General features: G+C 40.4%; 1 protein-coding gene across 5 annotated transcripts in view; it reads left to right on the top strand.

Annotated features, from left to right (window-relative positions):
• STK3 (serine/threonine kinase 3) overlaps positions 1 to 21,250 on the top strand; it is a 185,442-nt gene that overhangs the window by 24,727 nt on the left and 139,465 nt on the right. For all 5 annotated transcript variants that reach the window (XM_061603774.1, XM_061603805.1, XM_061603785.1 and 2 more), the window contains 2 exons: positions 2,358 to 2,522; positions 3,510 to 3,677. In XM_061603774.1, the coding sequence (XP_061459758.1) occupies positions 2,358 to 2,522; positions 3,510 to 3,677 (333 nt within the window). The remainder of the gene's footprint in view (positions 1 to 2,357; positions 2,523 to 3,509; positions 3,678 to 21,250) is intronic.

Below are 21,250 nucleotides of genomic sequence, written 5' to 3'. Positions count from 1 at the left end.
GTGGCCAGCAAGGATTCAAGTAGACTGATAGAGATGGATGCTCTTCTGGCCTGTAGGTTTACTGAGAAGATATGTCTTAGTTCATATACAATGTTAAACCAATAGTGGCTAGCAGGACAGCGTTGCCCACCTGGCTTCCCTGTGTTGCACAGTGCTGCCAGTTACTGAGAGGGAGAAAGGCAAGACAGTGGGGAGCTTGGCGTGATCCAGGTGCAGCAGCAGGATCATTGGATAGGCTTTGCTGCTGCGCCCATGCCTGCTCTGCTGCCTTGCCCCTCCCCTTCTCAGGAACTGGCAAAGCTATGTAGCATTGGGAAGCCAGGTGAGCAAAGATGCTTCACTGGCTGCTACTGTGTTAAACCAAAGTTTAATATAAACCATGGTTTAATGTGCATAAGTAATCTGTTCCTCCCCCGCTTCTGACTGTGCCACGTAGGAGAAGAAACAGTAAACAAACCTTTTCTCCAAACAAACCACAAGCGAAAGCCAGTGTTTGTTATTGGCTTCCACTCATGGTTTGCTTGGAGGAAAACAAATTTGAATTCTTCCGTGATAACAAGGTATGTCACATTAAACATTGGTTTATTTTAAATCATGATTTAACGTTGCATGTAAACTAGGCCTATAACTGGTTCAGAATGATTGTTCATTCTATATTTTCATCTTTTCTTTTTATTTTCTTTAAAATGATTGGAATGGTAAAACACAAAAAAGTTTTGTTCTCTTTTTCTCTCTCTTATCGTTGATGATTGAAGAAGGCTAAAACTGAATACTTGAAATGCATAAAAAATACCTAGTAGGAACAAACGCAGTGTTAACAATTATAGGTTAGTCAAGAATTTCATATTTTGGTGTGGTGGGAATAAATAGAGTAGAAAACAATGGATTGTCTGGATTATGATTTCATATTTAGAAGCACATGTGCAAACCATATGTGGTATCCATCAGAAAGAATGGGAGCTTTGGAGTTGCACTGGCCTTGCACAAATATGTGAACAGGAGGGACTGAGCCTCTGTGCCTGGCTTCTTCTCACATTTCTAACCATATTTCTTCATTTCTGGCATATTCTGTATAGCTGTCTATGGATATGTTCTCACAGACTGCTGTTGCCTGAGTGCAACCACCAGAATCTCAGTGTGGCTATGAACACCAACCTTTCCCCCAGTGGTTTGGAGGTTATGCACTATTCACAGTCCCATCAATGTGGCATTAGCTTATTTTACATAATATTCGGTCCCACTTCTGGTGGAAACATCCTAAGGCTGAAGGAGGATATCCTGAGAATGTGGGCTGCCATAGTTATACCATGAATCCTGTAATCAAAAGAGCAGTAGTTCAACCATCTCATCTGTTGAAAATAGTATTGCTTGTATTTTAATGGCACCCAAGGATTTATGTCTGTCTATCTGTCCGTCTATCCTCTGTCCATCTATCCTCTGTCCACTGATCTTCTGTCCACCTATCCTCTGCCTTCTATCTGCCATCTCCATCTTCCATCTAGCTTCTATCTTCCATCTATCCATCTAATCTAATCTAAGATATTTATACTTTGTCCTGTGACCATACTCACAGGGCAATTTACAACAGAGATAAAAAATAAATTATATATAGTACATAACAACAGCATAAAATCCATGGGCTATATAAAACTAATTTAAAGGAGGAACAGGTTAAAAAGGTTTTTTGGGGGGCGGGGACAAAAAAGTCATTGCTTAGCACCGACTGGCATAAGTGGATATGCAGTTACCGTAAGACGTTCCTAAAGTCCAGGCAGGTATATACAGAGACAGGTGATTCTTCAGGTACTCTGGCCCCAAGCGGTGAAGGGCCTTAAAGGTCAAACCCAGCAATTCATATATTACTGCATTCTATAAATACACAACCCAAAGTGTTCACTGTCAGAACAGTTTATCAAAACAGGATTATGTTACAATTCTCCCCGTCTTTTCAGTTTGTATCTATGACAAAGTAATATATAATCCAGGCTTTGGGTGCACTATAAGCTCTTACACTTTTCATGTCGTGTTTGTTTAGGTCCTCTGTCTGCAGTCTGTTCTTTTTTTTTTTTTTTGTGGGAACTTTGTTCCTGTTTGATTTGCTTGTTGACTTTTGTAGGATCTTATTTAGGCTCAAGGAGGTCAAGCCATGTGGACTGGATTGTAGGAGTGGGACCTTGATGGGGGTCTTGCTTTCTGTATTTGTGAAACAGTTCGTATAAACTTTGCATGCCATATAAATAATAATTATAAGGCAGTTTGCATAATTTTGCATTATAGTTCTTTCAAATTGTTTATATAATTGTGTAATCAGTGTGCATACACACAGAAGAAAAAATTTTATTTATGTTTCTTCATAGCTTACAGAAGATGAAATTGCAACCATTCTTAAATCTACACTTAAAGGGCTTGAATATTTGCATTTCATGAGAAAAATACATAGAGATATAAAGGCTGGAAACATTCTCTTAAACACTGAAGGGCATGCCAAATTAGCTGACTTTGGAGTGGCTGGACAGTTAACTGTAAGTATAATGTGTATGGGTAGAGTCATATTTTATAAATGAGTAAAAGCTTTACAGCACATGCTGTAAGGGAGTTTCCACAGCACTTGCTACAGTCTGTGGTAACAAGAGATGGAGTTTTTTTCCATTGAAATGTAGTTCACTTGAATGTCTTTGTTTACTGAAATCAGCTTGTCTTGTCTTCAGAGGAGTGGTATGTGCCTTATAGGTCTTGTCCAAACAGGGACCTCTGTCCTGCAGAGCTTTTTGACTTAAGGGGTTGAACCCAAACAGTTTGTCATGCTCTGAACAGATGTTGAATCATTCACAAAACTACTTCAGCATGCATAACTTGACTGAGAAATTGACCTCAGCATGCAAAATATAGTTTAATGGTTTACGCTTAGAGATAGAGGCCTAATTTCTGGATGGCCTGCTTATACCCCAGTTGTCAATAGATATTGAATGAAAAAGACATTGGATGATGACTGTTGAAGCTGAAGGTGGGCTCAGGTGTTTAGGATGCTTCACACATTATAAGTAAAGCGTGTCTGTGTGTATGTATGGTAGAGAACTGAGGCCAGTCCCAACACCCTGGAGCATATGCCTATTGATTTGTGCGCTCAGAAGCACATTTGCTATATTCATACATTGCAGTTTTTTAGTTACACACAAACACAACATCTGTATACACCAATGCATAATGTATGAAGCAATGTCTGTGTGCATGTGCACACTTTTCAGGCTTGAAATGTTTTTTTATTTATTGAAGGTATCAGATTGGCCTCCCAAATATTGTAGGAGATTCTTCTGTACCTGTTTGATAAAACATAGTTTGTCATAGTAATTCTGCTTGTGTTTTAAGAGACAATGCATTGTGGAGCTTTTTCAAAGCATTGGTGTTAAGTAATACACAGATCCCATTTAACTGAGCTGTGATACTAAAAATGGCAGAGAGAGAGCAGACTATATTGACAGATGTTATGCTTCTTAAAAATGTAATTACAGGATACAATGGCAAAACGCAATACCGTAATAGGTACTCCGTTTTGGATGGCCCCAGAGGTAATACAAGAGATTGGTTATAACTGCGTTGCAGACATCTGGTCCCTTGGTATTACTTCAATAGAAATGGCAGAAGGAAAACCTCCGTATGCTGATATACACCCAATGAGGGTAAGAATGACACATTGTTACTTGATTATTAACTGTACCTGCTCTGTATAATGTTGCACTTTGGGAAAGTGGAACAAATAGTTACTTTTGTCTTGAGATTATTGAATGTCCAGTTTCTACTTAGATTTGAGATTTAACGCTAAACTGCTATTACTAAAGTATAAAGCGATAGAGAGCACTAAATAAGTTATGCTACACACTATTTAATATTCCAAAAGTAATTATTTCCATCATGCCATTAATTGTTATGCCTATTATTTGTACCATTCTATCAATGCTAGGGCACCTTACCTAATTTTGCAAAAAGAGAAAGGTCCCTGCCTTCAAAAAACTTACCATCTAAAAGACAAGTCAGACAAGGAAATGGTAGACATTGGACATACTTTATTGCTTTTAGAAGAAAAATAATATAATTGTATGTTAATATATTTAGTAATTAGGTTTTTAGGTTAGTTAACAGTAACTTCAACCTGGATGTGGTTTAGAAAAGTGTAGAATTGATATTTCTCTACTATTTATTTATTTAGTTGCATTTCTAAACCGCCCTATAGCTAGCAGCTCCCAGGGCGGTGAACAACATGATAAAACCACAATATTTAAAATACAGCAAGTGTGTATTGCGCAAACAATATAAAACATTATATAAACAAAGTAAAAGAAAACTAGAAATAAAATAAGTAAGATTAAAAGCATAAAATACATTAAAATGCCTGGGTGAAGAAGTGGGTTTTTACCTGGCGCCGGAAAGATGACAGGGGAGGCACCAGGCGTATCTCATCTGGGAGGGCATTCCATAATTCGGGGGCCACCACCGAAAAGGCCCTAGATCTTGTTATTGTTCTCCGGGCCTCTGTATGGGTTGGGACCCGGAGAAGGGCCTTAGATGTCGAGCGGAGTGAACAGGTAGGAACATAGCGAGAGAGGCGTTCCATCAGATATTGCGGTCCAGTGCCGTTAAGGGCTTTATAGGTAAGGACCAACACTTTGAATCTGGCCCGGAAACATATTGGAAGCCTGTGCAGTTGGGCCAGAATAGGTGTTATGTGGTCGAATTTCTTCGTCCCAGTAAGAACTCTGGCCACAGCATTCTGCACTAGCTGAAGTTTCCGAATCGTTTTCAAAGGTAACCCTACGTAGAGAGCATTACAGTAATCCAATCTAGAGGTTACCAGAGCATGAATAACTGAGGCTAGGTTCTCCCTGTCCAGATAGGGTCGTAGTTGGGCAACCAGCCGAAGCTGGTAAAACGCATTTCGTGCCACCGAGGCTACCTGAGCCTCAAGTGACAGAAGCGGATCTAATAAGATCCCCAAACTACGGACCTGTTCCTTTAGGGGGAGTGTAACCCCATCTAGGGCAGGTCTGACATCAACCATCTGAGCAGAGGGCCCTCCAACTAACAGCATCTCAGTCTTGTCAGGATTGAGTTTTAGTTTGTTCGCTCTCATCCAGTCCATTATCGCGGCCAGGCAGCGGTTCAGTACAGCAACAGCCTCACCTGAAGAAGATGAAAAGGAGAAATAGAGCCCTATCCCATTTTTTGAAGTTTGTAGAAGCTTCTAGTAGCTTTTCCTCAAATGTATCAAGGAGCCAGGCCCATCTTGATTTGCTCTCCTTAACGACGCTGAATAGGTGGGCTCATCTAGAGATACCAAAATTCACCTCAGGAACTGTCAGCATTAAGAAAATGTGATAAATATTAACTGAAATGTGTTTTACATGCAAGTGTTCTTGTAACCAACATAATACCACAATGTACAACTTACATAGCATGAATGAGTTGTCATATGTGTCGTTTCAGTCCTTTTTTAGAACTGTCATAATTCTTTCCCTGAAAATTTAATTATTAGGGGTCTTGCCTTGCCTCAGGGTACAGTACAATCCTGTAAAAGATTGAAGGCAGTCTTGAACACAAAAGAAATCTTCACATAATTTAAAATAAACACCACAAACATAGGGAATAATGCCCCTAAGAGAAATGTGATTATCCTGAAAGAAAATGCAGAAACAGCCACTGAAGTGCTGCTGTTGTTTGGCAACTTGGTTATTGTTGAGTCTCAGTCAGGGAAATTAAAAAGAATGTTTGTTGGCCATCTGGCGAGATACGATGATAATGAATATGAATTCCTCTTCTTAAAAAAAGGGGGTTGTCTTACCTGCAAATGATGATAGGAGGTTAGGCATAGGGGGCACTGTATTTCAGTGGTTCCATTTCTTCCTCTCTGGTAGGTACCAGAGAGTGGCATTGGGGGATGAGGTTTCAGATCCTTGGCCTCTCACTTGTGGGGTGCCACAGGGTTCCATCCTCTCCCCGATGCTGTTCAACATCTATATAAAGCCGCTGGGGGCTATCATCAGAGGATTTGGGCTGCAGTGTCACCAGTATGTGGATGACACGCAGCTCTATCTCTCATTCAAATCTTCACCGAGGTTGGCTGTAGAAACCCTATCCAAGTGCCTGGAGTCGGTGAGTGGCTGGATGGGAAGGAATAAGCTGAAGCTGAACCCTGACAAATCCGAGGTACTGTTTGTGGGAGACAAGAGAAGGTTGGGGGATGTTGACCTGGTGCTCAGTGGGGTACAACTGCCCCTGAAAGGCCAGGTCCACAGCCTGGGGGTCATTCTTGACTCCCAGCTGTCCATGGAGGCTCAGGTCTCGGCTGTGAGCCGGGCAGCGCTGTATCAACTCCATCTGATACGGAGGCTGCGCCCCTACCTTCCCAATCATCTGCTCCCATCGGTGGTACATGCCCTGGTCTCTCGCCTAGACTACTGTAATGTGTTCTACGTGGGGTTACCCTTGAAAACGGTCCGGAAGCTGCGACTGGTACAGAATGCGGCGGCTTGCCTGATTAAAGGCAGCCGCCACCGAGATCACATCACTCCAGTGCTAAAGGAGTTGCACTGGTTACCGGTTGTTTTCCGGGCCCAATTCAAGGTGTTGGTTCTGACCTTTAAAACTCTATACGGTTTTGGCCCAGTCTATCTGAAGGAGCGCCTCCAGCATCAGCAGCGATGCCGCCCAACAAGATCAGCCTCAAAAGGCCTTCTCTCTATCCCACCAGTTAAAACAGCTAGACTGGTGAGGACTAGGGAGAGGGCTTTTTCAATTGTGGCCCCCACTTTGTGGAATTCTCTCCCAAATGATCTCCTCCATGCCCCCTCTATGATGAGCTTCCGCCAGGCCTTGAAAACCTGGGTCTTTAGGCAGGCTTTTGGGGTGGGCTAGGTTTTATTATTGTTGTTGAGATTTGTAATGTTTTAATATATTTGTATGTTTTTATTTTGTACGTCGCCCAGAGTGGCTGGACAACCAGCTAGATGGGCGACTAATAAATTTAATAAATAAAATAAAATAAATTGGCTTGAAAAAAACACAAATAATTACGATGTTGCCACAACAAGTGCAAATACCCATGGGCATTACAACTTCCAAGATGGACTTGATCCTGAACTGCAACTTTTGAATGCATAGCAAAGTGTCATATGCACAGGATCTTGTTCTGGAGGTATTTATTTGCGGCGTCAGTAAATGAATTGTCACGTGTTATGTTGGTCACAGGTCATTTGCCAGAAAATCCCTTTCCCCCAGTTTTCAATAAGTGTTACTATAGGTTTGACACTTGTCCATGAAACATTAGCTCTTTATGTATATTGGTGCAGATGGATTCTTTTTATTATTCATACTTTTAGAGAATACAATTATCAAAGTTGCAGATGAATTCTTGAGGTTGCAATATAGTTATGTTGGTCACATCTTTTAAAACACAATAAAAAGAAAGCATTTAAACTACCTGTGGTATACTTCTTGATTATTTTTGGAGGAAAGATCAATCCATTTTACATACAAATAGTTAAATGTTGATTAGCGTTCAAATAATATTAGTCAAAACACAAACTGTTCTGTAAAGAAGCTTACAAATATTATGTTGGTCAGTACAGAATTACCCATTGCACAGCTAACAAGTATTAATTTACATTTTGATTAGGTAACAATGCTTCTGGGTTGGGAAGGACTCCTTTGTCCTGATAATAGCTTGGGTTTTGATTGCAAGAATATGGAGAATAGGCACATCTTAGAAGTGCGTGGAATGGGGGCTTTCTCTGTGGCAGCCCCTAGTTTTTGAAACTTCCTGTCCATAGAGGTGCGTCTGTCATCTTGATTATATAGCATCAGCCATTTGCTAAAGGTGCAGTCCTTTACCCTGGCTGTTATCAGTTACTTTAATTTGTTGGACTAATCTCTTTTGTTTTTTATCTTTATTGTTCTGTTTTTGTTTTGGATCAATTTTACTTGTTTTTATAGTTGCACAATTATATTGTTGCAACCTGGCCTGGGACCTTATGGTGAAGGACGAGTAAGAAATCTTATAAGTAAATACTGTACCAACAATAAACCTCTGGAAGAGGAAAATGTAGGACATATTGATAACAAGTAACACCACAAGGCACAGTTATGGGAGGGGAGGATACAGTCAACAGATTTTTTTGCATTGGATCAATAGAAAACAAATGAAGCTTGAACTATGGATATATTAAGCATGATATAATTAATTGTTAACCTTTATTTTCTGTTATGATTTATATGTGTATGGAATGTGAAAACTTGAAAAGATAAGGTAATGCAGCTGCTACTCTTGATGGCACTGGAAATGTGTAGTCAGTCTATGTATTCTGGGCTTTTTGGTAACATCTTCAATCATGCTGGCTTGATGAGGGACCAGCTCCGTAGAAGGATATTCTACCACTCATGGGTCCTGTTAAAGGGTAATGGTGTGTGTATTGTAATAGGTCAATTGAGTTTGGGTCTTCCAAGTATGAATTATATTATAGAAGCAGCTGTTTTTTTAAAAAAATACATAAACAAGCTATTTTGTTTAGGGTGAAAAGAAAAATTATATATTTTATGAATTTTTGAATCTTAAAGAAATATGTGGCCTAATTCATGTAGATGTTATGATTAGCTATTACAACTCCTTTTTAAAATTTAATAATATCCTCCTCATTATATCTAGGATAACTTTGACAATAATTGCTTGTAGCTGCACTTGGTTGATGAAAAGTAAAATGGAAATGGACTGCCTTCAAGTCGATCCCGACTTATGGCTACCCTATGAATAGGGTTTTCATGGTAAGCGGTATTCAGAGGGGGTTTACCATTGCCTCCCTCAGAAGTTAGTCCACCCCAGCTGGCTAGGGCCTGCTCAACTTGCCACAGCTGCACAAGCCAGCCCTTCCTTGCCCAACTGCCAGCTGAGGGGGCAACTGGGCTCTTTGGGACTATGCAGCTTGCCCACGGCTGCACAGGTGGCAGGGCACGTAGCCCCTGAGCCACTCACTTTGGGGGTGATCTTCAGCTGGCCCTTGACACCCAGGAGACACAAGCGGGGATTTGAACTCACAGACTCTGGACTCCATTATTAGAGATTTTCTAAGCATGATAATACCTGCTTATAAACTTAAGGGGTCAGTGTTTTTAACGTGACAGATTGTGAATCTTTTAAATCCTTGTAATCAAATGTAATAGCAAAAGGCAAAGTCATTTTTAAAACAACAATTCTGGTTTACATGGAACACACGTTCTTTTTAATAATTTGTGTTCTGGTCTTTAAGGGTTTGTAAGCAGTTAATACTCTTTTGTATATTTGATACTCCACAGTTCTTCTTAATTTTTATTAGAGAGTTGTTACAGTGGTTAAGAAGAAATACACAGATTTCAGTTATGATAGTTTTCCCAGTGTTATACGATCCAACTTCACAAGATTCCTGGACATATGTAGATGCTTTTCTATTTTGTTTTAGTTAAGACATTCAATTGATATAGGCAAGCATGAAAGCTTGGGCAAATTTTCATTGCTTTTTCTGGATCTTGCTTAGATTCTGTGGTATTTATGTAAAACACTGTTTCGTTACTTGGGAATGCATGCTGAAGTTATTCCTTATGCTATTTTGCTATAGGCTGGTTGGCACTACCACAAAGGTAATGCATTGCCAGTAGGCCATTTCCTTGTCAATTGCATTTACAATCTAATAGAGATATTACATGACTTTTTAAACAAGTGTTTTGGCAGGGGCGGAAATGGCAGATTCCATGCAAACAAGCATAGCTTCCTCTCCCTAACCACACACTAGCTACTCAAGGAGTTGTGCTAAGTCTTGTGAGAGTGTAAAGGAAAGGATTTCAGGTTGAAAGACTGCAATAAAAGTACTTTAGGGCTAAGTATTTGAGAATATGTATCAGATCTTTGTCAGAAACCAACACGTTCATGCTGTGGTTGGAAAGGTGGTGACAATCAGCCAATGCAGTAGGCTACTTAGTATATTTTAAAATCTGTGCAGCATGCCTGGGGCTACTTTCCACACTTGATCTAATGTTACTAGTAGTTTCAGGAATGTCAAATATAAGGGCCACCTGCTTTGTTGGCATCAGTGAATGTTCTTTTTAGATGCTGAAACCTTTTAAGTATCAACCTTTTTGTGGCAGGAAGTTTCAAAGGGGGAAAGATTTAACTGGTGTTGGTAGTAGATTGCCATCTCTTTTGCAAGCGCCTCAGAGTTCCTGTTCACATATCAGAATTGCTGTAATGGTGAAGCAGATTTAAAATGAAAGGTGGATATAATGGGGACATTTTAGAATGGTTTCTCTTCCAGAATTGTGGCTTGAACTACATGTGATAGATTGCCACCCAAAGCAGCATATCTAGTATAAGGGTGGAGAACCTGTGGCCCTCAAGATATTGCTGGACTACAGTTCCCATCGTCCTTGACCATTGGCTATGCTAGCTGGGACTTATAGGAGTCAGCATAATGTGGAGAGCCACAGGTTCATCACCCTGGTCTAGTACTACAAAACATATGGTTTCACATCACCATGCTGCAATTTTCCCTGCTCCCATGAATGACAGCCAGTGAAGCAGGGTAGGGAAATTCGCAGTGCAGTTGCATCACCTTATACATTATACATAATTCTGCACTAGTTATCTGAAGTAGTATGTTCAGTTTTTGGCACTGCCCATTAAGCAGGTTACAGACTAATAGGCATGGTTGAGAGGAGGGCAGTGAAGATGGCTGTCAATATGGAAAACAAATTATGTGGAAAGCTTGAGAACCTGGGTAGGTTTAGCCTGGAAAAGACTGAGAGGAAATTTGAAGAGTCCCTCTTCAAATCCTGGAAGGACTGTCACCTAGAAGAGGACAAAGACTTGTTCTCTGCTGCCTTAGAGGGAAGAACTAGATCTATTAGGCTTCATTTATTGGAGGATAGGTTTAATAAGAAGAGCCCTGCTATATCAGGCCAATGGCCCATCTAGTCCAGCATCCTGTCTTCACAGTGGCCAACCAGAAGCCTATGGGAAACCCACAATCAGGACCTCAGTGTGACAGCATTCTCCTCATCTGTGCTTCCTAGCAACTGGTATTCAGATGAATCCAACCTCCTACAGTGGAGGGAGAACATAGTCATTGATAGCCCTATCCTCCATGAATTTGTATTATCTTCTTTTAAAGCCATCTGAGTTGGTGGCCATCATTACATCAGTTGAATATTAAGAGAAACTTCTTGATGAACCAATTATCTAAAGGGCTGGTGGGCTGTCCTTCATTTGAGATCTTCGAACAGAAACCAGACAGCCATCTTTTGAGGACACTCTAGGTCTGAATTTTTAGCATCAAGAACAGGGTTAGATAAAATGGCCTCCAAGACCTCTCCAATTTTACAATTCTATGATCTTGTAGTATGCAATAATGTCTAAAAGTGATAAAGTAGAAGTCTTCTGAACTTCTGACAGAGCAGGGAAACTTTCAAGATGCTTGAGTCACACTTGTAGTACCCAAATATTGCTGTCAAAATTGGGTTCCCTTCCCACTGTTCCTGTATGATTGTGGCAGTTACATGTTTAAATAACTGCTGCCTTGATGTTTTGCTTGGCCCTCACTTTTCTAACCATGCCTTATAGTTCATGCTGTTGTGTGATGAGTACATATTTTTCATGGTTTGGAGGATTAGATTTGACAGACAAATTTGCAATAAAAATAGAAAATGTGATCTCAAAATACTCTTTTTTAAAAAAAGTCTTCGTTATTCTATGTGTATAATCCCAAGATAGTAATTTATGGATATTTTACAAACTAATCTGTGCTTTACCTAGTGTCACCCAGTAAGTCTTTGGGACAGTGAGAAAACACCACGCAGGCCTCTGAAGCCCAGCTGGAAGTTAACCATGGGCTTACTTTCATTTTCCTTCCTTTATCCTTTAGATTACACCCACATAAGCTTTCCAAAAAGGCTTCAGCCCTGGTGGCACTCCAAGAAAACATTGCCAACCTTTTGTATAAGCAATCTAGCATTGCAAATCCGCCCCCCCTTTCTAATTTATGCTGTTTTGTCCTGGGAGAGGCTAGTAATGCAAGATCCTGAAAACATATCCAGCATTTGCGTTTATTGTTTTCTGTGCTGAAGTTGTTGGTAATGTACATGTGGACATCATATGTTCCACAAAATACCGTAGGAAGCCAATTTGAAATGTTTCCATTTGCCTTAAGTCCAATCATGATATTTATTTTTCCATGGCACTTACCCAGATTATCCATACCTCCTGCTTAGCTTGTGTCACTGCCACCATGGACTAATCTGCTTGTGATCAGTTTCTTTCCAATGTATCTTACAAGCAGCTGCCTTTCTCTGCAAAGCTCTTGATGCTGTTTATATTGCCATATAGCCTTAGTCTAGATCTGAATGTTGTCCTTTCTTTTATTTTTAAACAAGCAGGGCAACACCTGGCAACTATATATTCAACATTCTAAAGATGATTCTGGATATTGTGTATAACATGACTGGCTGAAATGGGTGGGCAAACTTTTTTTTCTGTCAAGCAGTAGCAGATGGTGGGGTGGGGCAGCGTCTCTTACCTGAACTCCTGGCAGCAGAGTTGCTACTGCCTACCGGGGGGGGGAGAATAGGAGGGGGATGGCAGCAGGGAGATAGGTGCTGTGCAAACACACTGGCAGGAGTGCCAGCTTGGCTCTTCTGGTGTATTTTCACAGCCCTGACTTCCCCACCACCTTGCCCCTCCCACCCTTCCAGTAAGCAGCAGCAGCCCACATTCTGGGAGGTCCAGAGCTTGGAAAAGTTACTTTTTTAAACTACAACTCCCATCAGCCCCAGCCAGCATGGCCACTGGGGAGGTCAGGTAGGTGCTGCTGTCCCATCCCGCTGTCCCATCCCACTGTCCCCTACTGCTGTCAAGGTCCACATGCTGTTGATATTGATGGGAGCTGTTGATAAACTAGTGCTAGAAGTCTATAAGCCAAGACAGGTGAGCTGGAGTGTATCTATATAGTGGGCATAATGGAAACCTGAACCAGTTGGACACAGTTATCTCTGGATACAAACTCTATAGGAAAGACAGATAAGGGTGTATTGGAGGTGGTGTATCATTCTTTACCTTATAGGGGACACAGTGTCCAAGAAGCTAGAAATTCCAAAAGGGTTAGATTGCTGTGGATGGCAATACCAGGTCTCAAAAGTAGTTTAGGGTTGCTGATGTTCTATTGCCCCCTCTGACCAAAATGTTCGGGGTGATCTTGAGATCATACTTGTAGAGGTGGAAAAGTTGCAGAAAAGGGCAACTCAAATAGCCAGGGGGCTGGAGCAACTCCTCTAATTTTGAAAGGTTACAACACTTGAGCTTTTTAGTTTAGAGAAACAGTGAACGAGGAGGGACTTGACAGAGGAGTATAAAATTATGTGTGGTGTGTGGAACATAGACTGAAGTTTTATTTGTTGCTCATAATATTAGAAACTGGTTATCTAATGAAGCTGAATGTTGGAAGATTCAGGAAAGACAAAAGGAAGTATTTCTTCACACAGTGCAGAGTTAAAAATTGCTGCTACAGTATGTAGTGATGGCCATCAACTTGGATGGCTTTAAAAGGTGATTACACAAAGTAAGGCAGGATATGGCTGTCAATGGCTACAAATCACAAAGGCTGTGTACTACCTCCAGTATTGGAGGTGGTATGCCTCTGAATACCAGTTTCTGTGGAATGCAAGTAGGGATAGTTCTGTTGCATTCGTGTCTTGCTTGTGGGCTTCCCACAGTCATCTGGATGGCCACTGTGAGAATCAGAGGACTAGATGGTCCTTTGGTTTGATTCAGCAGGACTTGGAAGGGTGGGATATAAATCTAATAAATAATAAGATGTTATGAAAGCTAGTCCTTTTTTTCTTATGGTGTTCTACCACTTTGCTCTTCTTCTCTTATCTGTCCTAGTATTGCTTGCTGTGATTGGACCAGCTTTTCCATTTGCCTGTCAAGCAGACTCTTTGATTTAAAAATCTCTTCTCAGTTATTGTCTTGAGCCTTCATAGAGTCAGCCCATTTATCTGAATGCTAGTTAGGTTGTTTTTAATTGTTTTTAATGCTATATTTTAAAATTGTTGTATCCCACCCTGGGACCTCTGGGTGAAGGGAAGGTAATAAATATTAAAAACAATAATAAATTAACCTTCCCCTTCTCCATCATTATAACCTTTATATCAAATCAGGTCATCTCTCTTAGGATTTGCACATGACCAGTCTACAACTGAGTTTTAAGTCGTGTGCCAAATATTTATTACAGGAGCCACATACTTGGAATAAGCAAGGGAGTGTTTTACACTGTTTTATTTATTAAATGTCCTGCCCTTCCAAAGGCATTCTAGCTGCGAATGAGATGAGCGTATAAACTGAGTGGCAGAGTTTGATCATGTTCTTCTGAAGACGTGTAGCGAGAGGATAAGCAGATCATATTTTATTTTGATTTTTCTTGTGGTATATATTTGTTATTTATATATGGCACCCCTTGCTTGGCCTTTTGGTCACAATATATGCACTTGCACCACACAGTGAGAGTCAGTGTGATGTTGTTTTTGTAGGTGGGACAGAGGGAAGGTGGGGTGAGGAGACAACATAAGAAGAGACTGCTGGATCAGGCCAGTGGCCCATCTAGACCTGCATCCTGTTCTCACAGTGGCCAACCAGATGCCCAAGGGAGGCCTGCAAGCAGGACCTGAGCACAAGAGTAGTCTTCTCCCCTGCAGTTTCCAGCAACTGGCATTCAGAAACATACTGCCTGACTGTGGAGGCACAGCATAGCTAATAGCCTTTGATACCGTTATCCTCCATGAATTTGTCTAATTCTGTTTTAAAACCATTCAAGTTGGTGGCCAGTACTGCTTCCTCTGGGAGCAGGTTCCATAGCTTAACTATGCTCTGTATGAAGTACTTTCTTTTATTTGTCCTGAATCTTCCAACATTCAGCTTCATTGGATTGTTATGAGTGCTTGGGCTAACCCCACTTTGGTTCATTTGGAGTCAAAGGGGTGGCAAGGCCCTGGAGTATTCTGGACTACATTTCCCACCACACACACCCTGTTTTCTGACTTGTTGTGCCTTTCTAAGTACTGTGAGATGAGGACAAGAAACAAGGACCATCTTTGGCCCTTTCGGAGGAATGTGAAGACCCTGAATTTAATGTTATCTCATTTTTTGACAGATTTCCCTCATGCCCAGCCAAACAATCCCGTTGTTCAAAGACAGCATTAGGAAGCAGTACTAGTTTTTCTGAGTGTCAGCAAGAAATACACACACAACATGAGTTCATCTCATACCCAGACCCCTCCTTTTCACATTGATTTGTAAGAGGGAAAGTGTATTTTAGAGCAGGTTTTGAGACCCAAGATGGTGATCTGAGCTCCAATGTGTATAACTATGCTCTCAAGGAACACAGCACAGGACTACAGGCCACAGTTTGGGAAGGGAGTCTGTGTCTTAATGCAAACCTTCAGGCAAAGAGATTCTTTCCTGCTGTTTGATCCGAGCTCCTTTACGTCACTTCAGCTGTAGCCCACTCCTTGGGACTAGGATAGGTAATTTCTGCTACCTCTTATAGCAGTAGGGACCTTCTATCTCTTTAGTGTAGAGTTATGAATGAGTTAGTGTATTAATAATTAATGCTGCCATGCACCCAGTAATTTTGTATCGCTATACTTCTGTTTTCTCTCAATAAAAGGAAACTTTGCTTTAGTCTGGCTTGGACCTGCATTTCTTGGGTTATACACACACTATTAGGCAGATTTCAGGGCAAAGTGCTTGGTTTATTCTTACCAAAAGATTCTCCTTCCCTCAAGGAGGCGTGTTTCATGGGACACATGGGTGGCAGATTCACACACTCAAGTTCCCAATAGGCATGTGTGTTAACAGGATGTCCATGAGTTCTAGTGTTATGAGAGAGGGAGGCAATTCTCTATCCATTGTCTTTATGCCATGTATGATTTTATAGACTTCTATCATAGTTATAAACTTCTGTCTTACTTGCCTTTTCTCTAAACTAAAAGCTTCAAATGCAGCAACCTTTCCTCATAGAGGAGCCACTCCATCCCCTTGATCATTTTGGTTGCCCTTTTTTGAACCTTTTCCTAATCTGCAATATCCTTTTTGTGGTGAGGCGACTAGAACTGTACACAGTATTCCAAATGCAGTCACACCATAGATTTGTATAATGGCATCATGATATCAGCAGTTTTATTTTCAATACCTTTCCTAATGATCCCCTAGCATGGAATTAGCTTTTTTCACAGCTGCCACACACTGGATTGACATCTTCATCAAGCTATCCACTATGACCCTAAGGTTTGGTTCCTGGTCAGTCACTGCCAGTTCAGACCCCATGAGCACATATGTGAAATTAAGATCTTTTGCCCTGACACTTATAACTTTACACACACAATTTGGAGAGGTCCTTTGGAAGCTCTTCACAATCTTATTCTTATTATGTTTATATCCCACCCTTCTTTCCAGTAGGAGTTTTTGTTTTAACAATCCTGAACAACTTAGTATTATCAGCAAACTTGGCACCTCACTGCTCACCCTAACTCTGTATCGTTTATGAAAAAGTTAAAAAGCACAGGTCCCGATACTGATCCTTGGGGGACTCCACTTTCTGCAGCCCTCCATTAGGAGAACTGTCCATTGATTCCTACTCTCTTCTTCCTGCTGCTTAATAAGTTCCTGATCCACAAGAGGACCTCTCCTCTTATTCCATGACTGCTAAGCTTCCTCAGGAGTCTTTGGTGATGTACCTTGTCGAAAGCCTTGTTGAAAGTCCAAGTACACTATGACAACTGGGTCACTTCTGTATATATGCTTGGTGACACTATCAAAGAATTCCAATAGGTTAGTGAGACAAAGACTTATTCAGCAAGGCTTGTTCTTCTATATGCTTGGTTATTTTCTCTTTAACAATACTTTCTACCAGTTTTCCTGGGACAGATGTCCTGTAATTTCCAGGATCCCTTTTTAAAGATTGCCATTACATTGGCCACTTTCCAGTCCTCAGGTATGCAGACAGATCTGAGGAACAGGTTACATATTTTTTGTTAGAAGATCAGCTGTGTCACATTTGAATTCTTGGAGAACTCTCGGGCAGATGCCATCCAGTCCTGATAATTCGTCAGTTTTTATTTTGTCTATTGAGCCTAGGACTTCATTTCTCATCACCACTATTTGCGGCTGTTCCTCATACTTGTTTCCTACAAAAGTTAGTTCAGGCACAGGGATTTGCCTTATATCCTCCACTGTGAAGACAGATGCAAAGAATTAAATTAGCTTCTCTGCAGTCTCCTTATCCTTCTTTAGCACACCTTTGACTCCCTTGTTATCCAAAGGTCCAATTGTCTCCCTAGATGGTCTCCTGCTTTGAATGTATTTAAAGAATTTTTTGTTGGTGGTTTTTATGTTCTTAGCAATATGCTCCTCAATTTTTTTTAGCATTCCATATTGCCTTCTTATATTTCTTTTGCCAGAGTTTGTGTTCCTTTTTATTTTCCTCGTTCGGACAAGGCTTCCATTTTTTAAAGGAAGCCTCCTTTGACCCGGCTTGTTAACCACCCTGGCATCCCCTTACCCCTGGAGGTGTCTTTCCTGATTTGTGCTATACCTTTCAGTTGAGCTTTTGATATTGTGTTTTTAAACAACTCCTAAGCATTTTTGGAGTGTTTTGACCCTCATGACTTTGTCTTTCAGCTTTCTTTTTACCAAACTCCTCATTTTTAGGAAGTTCCCTCTTTCAAAGTCAAATGTGACTGTGTTGATTTTCTTGGTAATTGGCCATTTACATGTATGTTTAATTGCCACTGTTCCCAATTGGTTTGACAACAATTACATCTCGCACCAGGTCCTGGGCACCACTTATGATTAAGCCCAGGGTTGCCACCCCTCTGGTTGGTTCCATGACCAACTGTTCTAGGGCATAGTCATTTAGGTGTCTAGAAATTTTACTACATTGTCATGACTGGAACACATATGTAGCCAGTCCATGTCAGGGTAGCTGAAATCACCCATTACTACAACATTTCCTAGTTTGGATGCTTCCTTGATTTCCTTTTTCATCTCAAGATCTCCCTGAACATTTTGATCAGGGGGACAATAGAACGTCCCCAGTACTAAATTACTCTTGGGGCCTGGTACCACCACCCACAACAATTCTGTGGATGAGTCTGCTTCTCTTTAGGTAACAAGGAAAGAGGAGAGAAGGAGAAGCATGGTGAACATGAACAAATGCAGGTCTATGTACATTTTACAACCTGATCCCAACCATGTTTACTTACTTCCAAGTATACATGCTTAAGATTGCAACCTCCAGTTTAATTTTAGTTGGAAACAAACAGGACATAATTCCTATTATAAAATCACTAACCAGAGTATACTATTCTGCCAATTGTAAGCTTAACATTTGTTCATCGGCAACAGAATTTGCACCAGACAGGAACATTAATAACAAGGACAGCATGGAATGCAAGAAACTTAAAATGTTGGGATACATGTTCATTTTCAGAATATGAATTAAATATATTCTTGAAAAGATTCTTGGACAGTCTTAAAATGAAACTTCTCTTGCTTTTTAATTTGTGGTAAGTTCAGTAGTACATGGCTGTTGAACACTCTCTGTAGTAGTGCTTTTTACTTCATGCTATGGCCTGGTTCACATGTGACATTAAACCATAGGCAAACTGTTGTTTAATGTGAGTATGTGATGCATGCTGCTGAAAAGTTCTTGTTCCTCTTTTCCCCAACTCCTGTTGTTGGGAAACAAGCCAGAGTTTGGCTTGTTGTGATGTCCGCACCTGGGTTCATGGTTTGTTTCTCTCCAAACAACAAACGGTAACTAAGATTTGCTCTTGGTTTATTGCTCGTGATTTGTTGTGAGAGAAAGAAATCATGAGCCCAGGTTCAAACATCAGAACAAGCCAAACTAGGGTTTGTTTCCAGGTGGCGTGGCAGTAGAGCAACAACTTTTGAACTCATTCACATTAAACCATAGTTTGTAACTGTGGTTTAATATGACATGCAAACTGGGCTTATACATGCGTTCTTTTTGTACTTGTAGTCTATCATAGGAATGTTTGCTGTACAGTACTTGGTAATGTTCAAATTTCTTTTTGTATAGTTTTGCAGAAGTTATGTTTAACACATGTTTGCATAATTTGGGAATTTGTTTTCACCCATGGTTCTTTCCCCAGATTCCATGCAGAATGGCTTCTTATTTTACTTCCCTCACAGATGACGTTGGAACAAAGGATAAAGAATCCTATTCTAAAAGTCCAGACTTTCTCTAGTCTATTAAGTTGGGTCAGGGGCCCAATGAAGAAGGATAGGAAGACTCCTGCTTTTGCTTGTGGTGCTGTGGACCAGTTTGGGTGGCAAGAAAGGAAAGCTTAATTTTCCCTTGCTGGTATTGGGAGTTCTGATTGAGGTCCTTTTCATCCAGATCACAGGAACAGGATTGTACTTTCTGTGTGTGTGAAAAGTATTTTATTTTCTGCTGCAGCAATAAATTGTAACAATTTTAAGGGAGAGGATTGGCCCAGGCAAGTCAGACTTACCTGCAAGCAGACATTTTCTCTCATTCCTGATTTGATTGGGACTCCATTCCCCCCCCCCAATTTCCTATCCTTGGTGAGGAAGAGCATGCTAGGCTGAAGTAGGGTATGGAATTCCTTTTGGAGGAGGGTTCGGTCAAACTTACACAGGTAGTGAATAGAACAGGAAAAAGGCCTTATTGCAGGCCTTATTTTTGTATTGTTACTAGTCAAGGAAAAACATTTTAAACCTTTTATATAGCTGAGTGTATAAGTAGGAAAACTTAATTGGGAATGTGTAATAAAGTAGCAGAAGGAAAGAATATATGAAATTTGGACCACAGTTTGAGTCTAATTGGAACTTAAATAGAAAACATTTATTTCAGACTTCTAAATGAGGATTTAATTAAAGTAAAATTAGCTCATCTTTTTAGTTGTATCCTTGAATAGGAAATTTGAAACATACTTGACTTGATGGTTGGCTTTCTCTGACTTTGATTAATCACTTTCAAAGTAAGCAGAGGATCAGAACAATAATTTCATAATTACACGCCAGTGAGTTAACTTGAAACCTTAACTAAAATAACTGTAAAGGAAGTATGATGATGGTTAGTTTCATGTGATGCTGTATATTTTTGTTACATAATTCAAATACTTACAAGTGCTAATCTGAAAAAAGAGCAGTTCCATGGTTCTATTCATTTATTTTCAGGATGTTTTAATAGGAAAACGTTTGAGCTGGGAATATTAATTTCAAAGGCACTGTAGCAATAGTTAAGGGCTTATTCAACTTCCATTGATGTCGATAGATGCCTCCTTTGGTCTTCTGTACGCATTGGATCAGGATCTACAACTTTTAAGCTTTGTTGAAGATGTATTTGATGGAACAATAATTGTGGTCAAATTATTCAACAAATCTTGCTCATTGTGAATTATTACTGCATGGTAATGCACTAGCTTGCATTTCCCAAGAGAAAAGTTATAAATAAAACTCTGAACTAGCTGAAACAATTTAAAACTGCTACAGTGCATGATCGCTTGTGATGTGAGAGAGTAAAATTTCTATGTGGATCAAAGTGCAAGGCAAAACTGTTCTGCAACATGAAAATTTGCAGAAGTCCCGCACAGGTCAAAGCTGCTGCTGACCAGATCTCCTGCCACAATGTGCTCTTTCACTCGATCATTTCCGAGGCATATTGTTTTGCTCTTGTGGATTGGCAAGGCTACAGCAGATTTCCTTGCCTGACTTCTTACACCTTCAAGGTAAATTCCAAATACTGTAATCTTAGGAGCTGCTGATGTTGCAGAAAACGTGGCTGGGCTGGGGTTGGAGACAGCAGAAAAGGATGAAAGCAGAAAGTCCATTGCTCTTCCTGCAGTGCTGATAGGGAATCCCATTGCTTCCATTTCAATTTTTTCCTATTCTGGAGTGATTGAAGCCTTTGTGCTGATGAAAGGGTGGATTGCTTCTCTTGATTCTTTGTTTTTGCTGCTTTCTGTGGTAGATAGAGCCCCCCCGTGTCTCTCTCATGCCCACCTCTACATTATTACTTGCAAATGTGAAATAGTCATTGCACATCAAAATATTACAAAGCTTTCACATAACCCCTGTTGGCTGAAACACAGTGGCAATAATTTAGCTGTTGTGGCATCTAAAATACTAACAAATGTATCA

The sequence above is a fragment of the Rhineura floridana genome, chromosome 1, assembly GCF_030035675.1.
Source record: "Rhineura floridana isolate rRhiFlo1 chromosome 1, rRhiFlo1.hap2, whole genome shotgun sequence".
Lineage (NCBI taxonomy): Eukaryota > Metazoa > Chordata > Lepidosauria > Squamata > Rhineuridae > Rhineura > Rhineura floridana.
This window is presented reverse-complemented; position numbering and strand designations above follow the sequence as displayed.